At 37.8% G+C, this 13,680-nt stretch overlaps 1 protein-coding gene across 1 annotated transcript; it reads left to right on the top strand.

Moving 5' to 3' along the window:
- Window positions 1-550: 550 nt before the first annotated feature.
- On the top strand, window positions 551-13,526 carry LOC589600 (tetratricopeptide repeat protein 12; the record flags this gene model as incomplete). The annotated part of the gene is made up of 14 exons (XM_030978813.1): window positions 551-781; window positions 1,932-2,124; window positions 2,726-2,914; window positions 3,714-3,780; window positions 4,236-4,333; window positions 6,289-6,457; window positions 7,300-7,392; window positions 8,066-8,129; window positions 9,009-9,146; window positions 9,563-9,736; window positions 10,292-10,396; window positions 10,895-11,000; window positions 12,065-12,284; window positions 12,774-13,526. Coding segments are annotated over 14 exons (1,920 nt in total), but the record flags the coding sequence as incomplete, so codon positions are not given.
- Window positions 13,527-13,680: the final 154 nt, after the last annotated feature.

Genomic DNA, 13,680 nt, shown 5'->3' with positions numbered 1-13,680 from the left:
ACATATTATGAACAACAAGCATATAACACAATTGAATAATATAAGATTCTTTCTTACCTATTAAAGGAAGACAAAATAAGAAGGGTGTTGACTAGGATGCATGGCAAAACAAAGTGAGAAGCCACTCCTGGTATCCCAGCTGGTGTGTTTAGGTTAGTTGTGGGTGAGGCCACTCTCGCAGGAGGGGGTACCTAATTAACTAAGAGGAGGGACTATATGGGGGCTAGAAATATACTTGTGTCATACATACATAGTCAAAGATATACAAAAAAATAGGGGGGGGGGTATTCTGTGGGGCTCCACATATATACAGAGTTTGGCCAACTTGGTTTCACTGGGTCACAACATGGCGTATATTCTTTTGTTTTGTGCTTGCCCAACAAAGCAGTAGTCGCCATATTGTGTCCAACTCGATCCGGGTTGGCCAAACTCTGTCAATACATGGCTCTGAGATGGTTTTGTCTCTAGCGCCCTCTCTCAGTATGAACATTATAGTCTCAACTTGTAGATCACATAAACAGAATATTGTCACACACTTAACAAATACTAAACGTTCCCTCTGGTGTTCCAATTCCTTACAGATGGTTTCATGAAAGCAGTAGAAAGAGATTCAGCGGAGAGGGCACAGAGAAGGAAGGAAGCAAAGGAGAGGGCGACCGAATGGAAGGATAGAGGGAACGTTGAATTCAAGGGAGGCAACTACGAGAAAGCCATAGAGCATTACACAGAGGGTCTTACCCATCTCAAAGACTTTGGTGTGCTTTATACCAACAGAGCCCAGGTACCAACGTAAAAAATACTTTTCTGTTTGCGTGAGCTCTTCAGGATTTGGTGTTGTCTCTCAGGAAACTTCTCACAGTGTTATTTAAGTATTTTATTGTCTTTACCAGAGCTCTTTTGAAGCTTTAGAGAGCTAAATCCCTCACCGCTCCTGTGTGTTTTTATTTTGCTGTCAGGTAAATTTTCGCACACGTTTAAAGGTAATACAAAGTATTGGTATGGGGTCGTGAATTTGGTTCAAATGAACATATTGGAAGCATATGCGATCTTACAATTTTCTGTGATCGCTGTCGCGGTTGAAATCAAGTCTAAAGTTATGAAATTGTAAACAATAAACTCTTTATGTTGTATAGCTCCCTCTCAAGGCCAAGATATCAATAAGCTATTAAACAATGCTTATTGACTAAAATCGACCAATTAGCTATCCCTGTTTGGAAATTATATATCACCACTACATATTCTGAGATTTTCATGGTCGCAGCTACCATTGTACGGCCGTAGGCGCTATTAAAAATTAATCAAAATTTACCGGGAGCACCGGTAATCTTTTATATTCAATTTTTCTCGAAAGCAGAAGAGTTTCAGGGGCTAAATTTTCTAGTGCTTATAATATATCCACAGGGGCATCCAAACATATCAAAATTGTAAAGAATCACTATCCACAAAATTGTCAGAATTTCCCAAAACTTTGCATTACCTTATAAGGCACAAAGATTCAAAATTGTTAAATTTCCGGTTAATCTTAAATAAACTTTAAAGGCAAATCCGTGCTTAATTTTACAAATCGTTTTCTCAAGAAGGACAGGACTGTCAGCAACGATCTAAAGTTTGTAATATGAAGTAAAATGCAGTTATTTGGTGAGAAAAAATAAAACAAACACAAACAAACATATTATAAGTATGTTATGTCTTGCAAGCCTTGAGGATGATAATGTTAATTTTAAGTATCAAAACTATTCCTTTTGTGTTTTTTCTTTCCAAAAATTGCCTAAAATCTTTGTTTAATTTTGTTTGTTAATCCACCTAATTGAAGAAAAAAAATAAAACAAATGGGAGGAAATCTTACTTTGCTGATTCCCAAAGAAATTGTTTGATCAAGGAAAGTATTCATTTTTTTTCTTCACTGGCTATTTATTCATCATCAATTTTAGGCATACAACAAGATGGGTTGCTATGAAGAGGCGATCGCTGACTGTGATCTGATCTTGAGGCTTGAACCTCAGAATGCCAAGGCACACATACACAGAGGAAAGGCTTTACTTGGACAACTGAAATACGATGAGGCTGAGGAGAGCTACAAAGAGATACTCAAGTATGACCAAAAACAACAGAAAATGGTAGACAGTAAGTATTAATGTCATTTTTGTACAGAGAAATGGGATGAGGAAGGAGGGATGGACAAGGGGCAAGGGACGGAGGAGGTGGGAGGGAGAGAAAGAAGTAGAGAAAGAAAGACATCTGAAGTCTGGTGAAGCTAAACAAGAAATGCTCAACTCAAGTGTAACCAGAAATAACAGAAGTTGTTTAGTTCATGCTATAAAGGGAGAGTAAGAGACAGAGAGAGAGAGGGAAAAAAAATGAAAGGAGTGTTGTGCAGTATGTCCAGAGTCGATTAAGAAGACCATTCATGGAGGTAGAAGACACAAAAACTATGAGTGAGGGGTGGATGGGAGGAGTATAGTGACAGAGATATGATGCATCTGATGTAAAACAAATTATTGGCTTGAATGATTTTAAGATGGGAGTTGTTGCTACCTTGTCTGGCGTTCAGCAACGTCGATCTGGCGCTGCTCAGTGGCTGCTGGGCTCACGATCAATTGGGCAAAAAGAATTAGGCTATAATTATTATTATTATTATTATTAATAATTTGCTTATAAAATATGATACCTGCTGGGTTATTTTTCATGATTAAAACTAAATAATGTGATATATCCACCATTTCAGAGTACGTCCTTGAAGCCCAACAAGCGAGGGCAGCAGCCGAGGCTGAGGAGGGTGCTCAAAGGACTCTAGAGAGCGGTGACATGCATTCTCAGACCATGACGGACGTCTTATCAAAGCTTTGGAGGCCCAACCAGAATCTGATGTACTACGCTGGAGGAATGAGGGTACTCAAAGAAATGATACAGGATGGTACGTGAATCTGGAAAATTTGTGTTTTGCTTCAATCCAGACGCAAGTTGTCTTATAGCATGTTGTCTAAACTCTGTTTATTCTCTATGGAGTCGAATATTTTTTTTTCCAGTTCTGTGATACATTCTCTAGCGACAGTCGCTCTGCAACTATAGACCATTTTCGTGATGAAATCAATTTTAACACATGAGTCTTTGTTAAGTGCCTTGTTACAAATTATTTTATTCACCTGTTACAAATAATTTTATTTAGATAGTCAGAATACAAATTGCATACATTTGTTGTTAAGTAGGGCAAGCCATCATTTTTGTCCTACCTACTGTAACGACAACGTATGTTATTCGCATTCTGACTATTGAAATACAATTTTTGTAACATGTGAATGAAATAATTTGTGACGCGGCACTTACCAAACACATGTGTATTATTTTGAGTACATTACGAAAATGGTCTATTGTTGTGCCGACTGAATTCATGAACAGGCTATAAAATGAACTCTAGTCTATTCAGAAGAGAGCCTGAAGGGTATTGTCTCTGTTTGTTTGTTTTACTGCTAAGAAAGCATATGATGCTAATATAGGTAAGTAACAAGGGGACCAATGGCATTAAGTCCTCTCCGAGGGACTTGGTATTGAGGATTAATGCCTTACTAAAGGGCACTAGCACGTCGTCTTGGTTTCAAATTCGGGACCTCACTGTTACAAGACCACTGCTCTACCTACCACTGAGCCATCGTGCCTCTGTGCTAAAGTATATATGATTGATGCCCTTCTTTTCTTTGTTCTCTCGTTTCAAACAGACACCGCAAGGACACTGTTTAGAACAGGCAAGGGGTTTGATTTATTGACTGAGGCCCACATCAAAAGGTGAATTTTATAATGATGATGGTGATGATGATGATGATAATGATAATGATAACGATAATAGAAATGATAACAACATGTCTTTTTTATGAAGGGTAGCCTTGTCTGTGTGAATCCTAGCTAGGAAATTAGAGAAATGCATGAGAGATTTTAAAATAGGGTTATGTAGTGCAGTTAAGAAATTTATATTTGTTGTAAGTTCTTCGAGTAGGATGTTAGTCAAATTGTTAAGAATTAAGAATTGAGAGTCTTCCTAGGCACCCTGCAATCAGTAAGTCCGTATTAGGAACACTAGACATACTTTTTTATGTTTTCTGTGTAAGGTGCAATTTCTTTTGTACAAATTTATGTTCATAATATTGTTCATATTGTATGATTCTAGTTGTAAACTGACCCTTTCAGCATGTGATGCTGGTCAGTTCTTATAAACTAATAAATAATAAATGATTTGTTTGTAGGTGTTTGTCCAAAGTCATTGAAGGGAAGAAGAAAGTGGAGGCAGTTGAGATCACCCATTCTCTTTTGGACTTACTTATTCAGGTTGTCATCCAGAATGGTAAGCCACTTTTTCAGTATTAAAGGGGATCCTATAACTTTGTCTCAGATCCTTAAAAAAAAAATACTTGATTTGGCTCAAACCTTAAGGTTAGTCAGGAACCTCATAACTTTTACAAGCCGATCGCCTGTCTGATTATCAAGATATTTATGATTGAAAATCGAAATCAAATTTTGCGTTTGCGAAACGGTTTTCATAGCACTACAGATTATTGGGGAAAACGAAAACCGGTCACTCAAATGATTTTCATGATTTTGAAAGATTCATAATTTTTTTTCAAACTTTCAGTGAATTGTTTCTCTAATTGTTTTGCTTCTATTAAAACCAATTTAATATCAGGGTTGACTTCTCCTGATATGACGCCCCTAAAAAGCCACCATTTTTTTTTTACATGTAAAAGAATGGCAAAAGCATGCAACAAAGGTACTGCACGCATTCATTGAGCTGTGTGCTATGAGATACAGAAATGTGACCGTATTTCAGTTAACATCATTAAATGAAACGCAGAGGATGACAATCCTATCAGGTCAAGATTTGATTTCAATAAGTTGTTTGAATTTGAATTATATTTTTTATGTTTTGGACAGAAATGAATAAAGAATTCACAAACTGATCTTTACGTAACACCATGTGGTAGCCTCCCTGAAAAGGCTGTTAAAATATTCTTTTATCAAAAGAACAGCTTATGGGCAGTTTAGAGAAATTTAGGAAGAACTATAAATTAAAGGGAAAGAAAGGAAGAGATAATAGCATTTTTATGCCTCCGCCACCGAAGGTGGTGCCGGAGGCATCATGTTTTCGGGTTGTCCGTCCGTACGTCCGTACGTCCGTCCCGTTTGACCGTTATCACAATATCTCAAGAACCATTTAAGATTTAAACTTAAGACTCTGGAATAGTATTTATCACCATAGGAAGACGATCTGATTAGATTTTGGAGTACGTAGGTCAAAGGTCACAGGTCACAGAGGTCAACTTATGAAATTCCTTGTATTGAGTTTGTTAGCGCGATATCTCAAGAACCATTTGAGATTTAAACTTCAAACTTAAGGAAAGTATGTATCACCATAGGAAGACGATCTGATTAGATTTTGGAGCACGTATGTCAAAGGTCAAGGGTCACAGAGGTCAACTTATGAAATTCCATACATTGAGATTGTTATCATGATATCTCAAGAACCACTGGAGATTTAAACTTCAAACTTAGTGATAGTGTGTATCACTATAGGAAAACAATCTGATTACATTTTGGAGCACGTAGGTCAAAGGTCAAGGGTCATAGAGGTCAACTTATGAAATTCCATACATTGAGATTGTTATCATGATATCTCAAGAACCACTGGAGATGTAAAAACTTCAAACTTAAGGATAGTATGTATCACCATAGGAAGACGATCTGATTAGATTTTGGAGCACGTAGGTCAAAGGTCAAGGGTCACAGAGGTCAACTTATGAAATTCCATACATTGAGATTGGTATCATAATATCTCAAGAACCACTGGAGATTTAAACTTCAAACTAAATGATAGTGTGTATCACCATAGGAAGACAATCTGATTAGATTTTGGAGCACGTAGGTCAAAGGTCAAGGTTCACAGAGGTCAACTTATGAAATTCCATACATTGAGATCGTTATCGCGATATCTCAAGAACCACTGGAGAATTTTCACTTCAAACTTAATGATAGTATGTATCACCATATCATAATATCTCAAGAACCACTAGAGATTTAAACTTCAAACTTAATGATAGTGTGTATCACCATAGGAAGATAATCTGATTAGATTTTGGAGCACGTAGGTCAAAGGTCAAGGGTCACAGAGGTCAACTTATGAAATTCCATACATTGAGGTTGTTATCATGATATCTCAAGAACCACTGGAGATTTAAACTCCAAACTTGTTTAATTTCTTTCTCAACACAGTATTGAATTTTATTTGTTTCCACTCTCCCGCAGATGAAAACAGTCGAGCTGTGGTAGAATCTGAAGACTTTGCTACAACGTTCCTGGGTATCCTTGGTTCAGGTAACCCTGACATATCAAGGCTATGTGTAGCTCTCCTCCTAAGGCTCACAGAGAGTTCTGTATCCAGGCAATGCATCATCACTACATTTGATAATGCTTGGTTAGTAAATCCTTTGGAAATGCATCATTGCTTTCACTAATTTTGTTTAATGCAAAGGTAGTTAATTCAACCTACCGCCGATACGTTGTTAAACAGCAGAGGGCGACTTTCGTCCAACATTGCGCAGGTCGTCACATGTGCAGATACGATACGGGGGAAGACGATGAGACAGGGTTTCTTCTGGTTTCAATAGAAAATGTACAGCAGTGTCAACAAATTCCTAATTTACTAAAAATGTTGTTCACGTTCAGGTTTCATGAACTCTCCATTGATGTCAGATCTATGTAGGCACCATTATAATCTGCTACTAATATTCTATTGGCTCCGAAACTCATTTCTATCAGCTAGCCTTCTAATTCTCAAGTCGCGTGCTATGGGCATGATGGTGGTTATTTTACCTGACTGCTAAGAAAGCACAAATGCTTGTAAGTAAGCAACCAGACGGCCGGCGGCTTTAGGTCCTCTCTGAGGGACCTGGTAATGAGGATTAATGCTTTACTAAAGGGCACTAGCACATCGCCTTGGTTTCGAACCTGGGTCACCGGATTACGAGACCACTGCTCTACCGACTGAGCTATCGTGGCTCCTCAAGTCATTGTATCTAGATCTAGCTTAGACAGTTTGATGAGTATCAGCTTAAACATTGTCAGTATATTCTCTTATGTAATTCATATATTTTTTATTTACAATTTCATTTAAGCAGGGTTGCCTCTTTGGTGAACAAACTACTATCCCTGAGGGCCCTGCGCTAGTTGTAATATTGTATAAATTTAAATTAACATTTTGATTACCAGTATAGATGAAAGTTTTCAATCTGTGATTTCCTTTTTCTCTTTTTTCAGCCTGCTAGTTGGCTTGTTAGCCTATGTGCAGACCTCACAGACAGGATCAGTAGAAGCTGCAAAGGTATTGAATAACCTAGCACTGGAGAGCAAGTAAGATATAGCACTTTCAAATATAGAATTGAACTAAATCAAACTATATTGAATTGGATTATTTGATGATAATTTGTTTGTTATCAAAGAATATGATCTGTATTAACATGTAGTGCTTACTTTTTGTTTGTTTGAATTTAGTTTTTGCTTTCGATAACGTAATACAAATATATTTAATATTACAGAAAAATACATTTTCAGAAATTTGCAAATTACTTTTAAACACATAAAGAAAACAACAAGAGATGGTTCCTGGTGATAATAATAATGGATGCGCGAAGTGCTCTTAAACGGGTACATTTCTCTTTCAGAGGATTGATTTGGGGGTTGGGTATATAAAACAAATATTGACCACTGTGCCCCTCGACTTGGTTCCAGGGCACAGTACAGTTTTGAGATCTCCTTGGGCAAAAGTTTGAGCCCCCCCCCCCCCCCCCCCCCCCCCGCAAGCAGTCAATATTTGTGTCAAACAAATGAAGTGTAGGTGTCACCTCTCATTTATTGTTAATGGTTTTCTCCTACCTCACTCGCTTTGTCTCTGCCTTTCCCTCTTTTTTGTCCTCTCTCCCCTTTTCCCTCTTTCTTTCCCTCTTTCTTTCCCTCTTTAACACCTCTCTCTCTCTCTCTCTCTATCTCTTTCCCTCTTTCTTCTCTCGCTCTCTTTCTCTCCTAGATTCAGCTCTCAATTCAGGAATAAGGTGACTGATCAGGTTCTCCCAGCATTTGAACAGTTTTTGGTAAGTTCTCAATTTTTCCGGATACCTGCTTTTAATATTTTTAAAAGAATTAAAACCTCACCTCCCCCCTTTTCCCTTGTTCAGGTTTTACTTGATCAATTTTGAAGTACTGTTGCTCATGTATCTTTGTGATTCTACCATCTTCTTTAAGGGCATCGTTTAACAATGTTAAATCTGAGATGCATGGCCTTAAGTGTGATCAGTGTATGTGATATGGTGTAATATTGAAGTCCTAAAATAATTGCGCTTCAAAGTGATCATGAAGTGCCTAAAAAAAGTAAAAATCTCAGAGTGACCGGTTTTACCATACTCATTATCCCCAATAGACTGTAGTGTTACAAAAACCGTTAGGAAAACGAAAAATACAATTTTGATTTCCTATCATAAATATCTTGATAATCAGACAGGCGATCGGCTTGTAAAAATCATGGGATTCCTGACTTACCTGAAGGTTTATGATTATGCTTGCAGCATCAGCTAAATCCAGGATTTTGTTACCTAGTCACTTTAAGATGAAAAGTCAACATATATGGAAAAATACATGACTTTTTTTACAGTTACGTAGACAAATGGAGACAACTGTTGACAAATCTATCTTCATGAACTTATGAATCAAGGAACATTTTCATTGACAATATAAGTTTTAGGTATCACTACGAAGGGATGTGATGGGCTTTAGAAATATAAATGTGACTGTGACTTTAAAGCGTGGTAAATGTAGCTTAATGCCTTGCCAAAGGGCAGTCAGTGCTGTGTTGGGATTGAACCCACAACCTTTGAATTTCAAGTCAAGTGCTTAAACCACTCGATTGCAACACCTCTACTGATTTACATTTTATGATATATCTATAATCAATAGCTTTGTCTTTCATCTTCCAGACGCACAGCATCACGTCAAAGAAAAGTGATGTCTTCCCATCATGCATCTCCTTCATGGGGAACATGGCGCATGACCCGGTCATCAGGAAGGAGATCGCTAGCAGGAAGGAATTCTGGGAAGCCTCTATCAAAGTTCTGGTGAGTGTTGTAATGGTTCTATGACATATCCACTGACAACATATGATGTTCTATTGTCAATTTTTTACAGATTTCAAATAGGTGGTACCAACCTTAGCCATATACCAAATTGCACTCAACCCTTATCCAATATTTTTAATGAAATAAAGCCTACAATTGTTTTGCAATTTGCTTTTTCATTTTGATTGTAATCATACATGTACAGAAAGAATTTTTTTTCTTCTCTCTTTTAAATTAATTTCAGGTACTGCCTTTAGGTGTTCATAATGTTCATATATTGTTTTCCTCTTTATCATCTGTTTGTTTTTTTGCTTTTTTATCCATGCTCTTGGTTTTCCTGTTCTATTACCGTTACATGATTACACAAGTTTCAAATAATTGTACTCCTTTCATATTCCATTTGCTCCCTTTTCCAGAAATTCCATACCAAGCATCTAGACAGGTCAAGCAGCAGAGAGATGGTCTACACCACTCTCGGTCTCCTCATGAATATCACCATGGAAACCAGCCAAGCTTTCAAGGACCAATCAGAGGCTCTAAGCAAGGAGCTGCTTCCATTGGTGAAGAGCAATGACAAGGAACTCAAAGAGGTACTGTATGTTGATGATGTTATTGATTGTAAAGTGATAATAACTCTCTCTCTCACTCGCTCGGGTGTTCTCCAAAAGGCAGGTCCACACACCAAGGCCCTGTGTCATTAAACTTGTAATCAATAACAAATGCTAAATTTCTATGACCAAATCTGCTCTCAGCCAATCAAATTCCATGATTTCAGTAGCTTATAACAATTATTGTTACTTGTTATTGATAACAAGCTTATGAAACAGGCCCCATAGCCTTCTCTAATTCTTTCTCCATCCCTCTCCATCTATAGCCTTTGTTTTCCTTACATCATAATCCATGTTTGATATTATGATTGTTATATCTTGAGTGCTATCTCACACGATGTTATGTATGATAGAAACTGTCAATTAAAAAAAAAAATCTGTAATGAATGCTGAATGTATTAAATTAGTATAAACATAATGCTATATGAGATTTATATGGGGCCAAATCCACTTGAAATCAAATGCTCAAGGCACACTTGTGAAAAAAGGAAGGAAATCACATAAAATATATGATTAATGGTTTTGTTTCATCTCTAGAGAGCAGCTGGATTGCTGGGCAGGGCATTACCTCATTCTACAGAAGCAGTTCAGGGGGCGTGTGAGGCAAAGATACCCACCATTCTACATCAAGCTCTGAAGGATGTAAGTGAAGGCATTACTACCTCCTTATTTCTACTCATTTGCATATGTTCTTATACATTCGTTTATCACTTTGCTGATTTGTTTATCACTCATGTCTTTGGTGGGGGGAGGTACTCAGATTTGGTTTTGACGGGGTGTGACGCTGAAGCCTAGAAACCCCTACCCATTTTTAAGGGTCATTTTGGCGGAATACGTAAGAGTTAATGGGAGGTTTTGGAATGATCAACTGAAAAAAAATTGAATCAGTCTCGCTGAAAAACATGTGTACTGCATGTGTGTTGTGTGGCACATTGGTTTGGTCCAACTTTCAGCTACTCCTTATCATATTTGGAGAAACAGGGTATTTGTAGAGCTATCTTTTTCAGGGGTTATTTCTACAATGATTTTTTTCCCCCATTGACAAAGAAAGATTTAGAGAGCTCACAAATTCTTTGTCATCTTTACCTAAAATCAATTTCACTTTATTGTAATATTATTTTCTGTACATTGTATCTTTAGAGCTCAGATCTGTCTATGGAAGCCAAGTCTACATTCAGTAGATGTCTGGTCGTGTTCACACAAGTCAGTGAAGACGCCAGGAATCAGATCACTCAAGCTGATCCAGGTGAGACAAAGAAATTGGTCTTTAAGATTAAATTTCTATTTGTCCATATATCATACAGAAATTGTTTTCCATTATATTAAATATGAGCAAAGACTAAACATGGTATTGTTTGCTGAGAGCCAGAAGGGCGTCAAAAAGCGAAGAGTCACGCAATCGTCAAGGTGACCATTTGCTTTATGGGTTGACATCACAAGGCAAAACCAAACAGTATAATGCGTGTCTTAGAATGTGCATTAATGTCCTTGCATTTGACACAATGTGCATTTCTTTGTTTCTCCTAAGATTATGCGTGCTAGATGCACGTATGAATGTATCTTAACTTTGCATTTATTTTTTCTTCACTTTTTGATGAGAAAGTATTTGCACGGTCCTAATGGAATGAAATAAAAATACACAGTCACGTGATGTCATTTGACCAATTAGATTGCCTACATTCAAGAACCCATTTTATCATCATCATCATTATTCAGTGACTACCTCTATGGTGGGTCAGGTCTCCTCGTTACCACTCTTCATCTCGTCCTGTCTGTAGCCAGCTCCAAAATCAATTTCTCTTTAGTCTTCCTCAATACAATCTTTCCACCTCTTCTTGGGTCTTTCGTTCTTTCTCCTTCCTTACTCCTTTCTCTCTGCTGCCAATCTAATCAGTTCATCTTCATCTTTCCTCTTCACACATCCATACCACCCGACTCTGCTCTCTCTCTAATCTTCTCCCTCATCCCTGCCACTTTTTTTTCCTTCTGTACCTAATCATTCCGCCTCATCTCTTTTCTTGTTACCCCTCTCACACCTCTTGGCACTAATTTCCTTTGGTAAGACATTGGTCTACATTTGCCACACTCCACCCAGGTAAAGTAAATGGGGACCTGGTAGGAATTTATTCCTTGAAACGCAACGCGCATGACAGCGGCACTGCTAAAGCCAGGGTAATTATGCTGCATTATTGTAGAGCACTTAGAGACTTCTGATAAAGTAAATGTTAGGTGCTATATAAGCAAATAAAAATTATTATTATCTCTGCAGCTTCCAGTTTATAATGGCATACAATCTCCTGTTCCTTTCAGATCTTGGATGCTTCCTCTCTCTCCTGACATCCACCAGCGATACAGTGGTAGCCAACGTTGCTCTCTCAATCGGTCATTGTGTCCAGGTTGAAGGGCTCAGTGAGAGGTTAGCAGACACTGACGTGGTCAAGACATTACTGGCCAAGACGGATACGAACAACGAAACCATTAAGCAGAATTGTGCTATTACCCTGGCCAAATTGGCAACGTCAAACCAAAGGTACAGACCTAGAATTATTTTGTATATCAACCATAGCTATTAAAAACTGATTACTGTTTAAATATGACTCCAGTTGTGAGTTGTCAACATCAGTGAGGGGACATGGGGGTCCTGCTATAGCGCACTCATTCAGTACGTACTGATAATGGACATATATTTTTTTCAAAAATTGAAACTGTACATCTCCTGCATAGTTTCTCATACAGACAGTCAATATTGTTTAATTGCAGTTTTTGTTGTTGTTACATGTAGATGTTTCTTTTAAAAATGTTAGTTTCATTGATAATTGGAATGTAACCGTGTTCTCTCTCTCTCACTCCTCTCTCTCTTTATCTCTCTCTTTCCCTCTCTCTCTCTCTCTTTCCCTCTCTCTGTCTCTCTTTCCCTCTCTCTCTCTTTCCCTTTCTGTCTCTCTCTGTCGGTCTCCATGTCTATTGTCTATGCATTTCTCATTCTGTTTCTCTTGTCTTTATCTTTGTCTTTATGCAGACACTTAGAGAGACTGCGTGATCTTGGTGGCATTGGGATTCTTCACACCTGCTCTAAGTATGCTCTGAGGTAGCCATATGGAATCGCCAGGGCTGTCTTTATCAAACCAAAGTTTAGAATTAGCCCTCTATTTTGGGTTTTTTCTGGTCCAGAGATCTAGCCCAGTCAGGAAATAGCCAGCTAAATCCCTAACGAAGATACAAATAGCTGGCTATTTCACCTTGGAAATAGCCAGATCAATCTTTTTTGCGAAAGAGCCAGCTAATTTTAGGCTAATAATTCTGGGCGCGTCTTCAGTCAAGGTGATGACGGAGCTGACTTATCGATCCCGTCATGCAATGTGTCACACGCACAATTTACTTGACTTTTTACGAATACGTCAACATCGGGCTGAATAATAATGAAGCTCCAGCTAGTTCTGTTTTCCGTACTCGGGTCTGATGAAGACGCCTTTTCAAATATCGGGGTAATTCCCCGGATTAAAAAGTAGAGGGCTATTTTGCAATTTACTTCAAGCAGAAAGAATACCATTTGTTTTGCTTTTCTGAAAGCTTGTGTGTATTAAAATAGATATGAAATATACTGCATTCCACATTTTGCTTCAGTGGCGATCTTCAGAATGTTTACAGTTAAAGCTATGTAGTGTGACAATTTTGTTTGTGAGATTTAAGAAAAGAAACAGTTATAATGTTTATATAAAAAGAGGGCATCACACAGCCTCACTGGTAATAAAATACTCTCATACACCTCTCATGTGCTGTGTGTTCTATCCTGTTTTGTGACACTTAAATGCTACTACAACTATATTGAAAAATGGAAGAACGGCATAACAATACTTTTGGATAATACAGTGATGTATCAAAGAAAAATACTAATAAATCTCTCAGGCGACATTGGTGGCATATTC

Source organism: Strongylocentrotus purpuratus, unplaced genomic scaffold, assembly GCF_000002235.5.
Source record: "Strongylocentrotus purpuratus isolate Spur 01 unplaced genomic scaffold, Spur_5.0 spur5_scaffold_1, whole genome shotgun sequence".
Lineage (NCBI taxonomy): Eukaryota > Metazoa > Echinodermata > Echinoidea > Camarodonta > Strongylocentrotidae > Strongylocentrotus > Strongylocentrotus purpuratus.
Note: the sequence above shows the minus strand (reverse complement) of the source record. Positions and strands in the feature narration are given on the sequence as shown.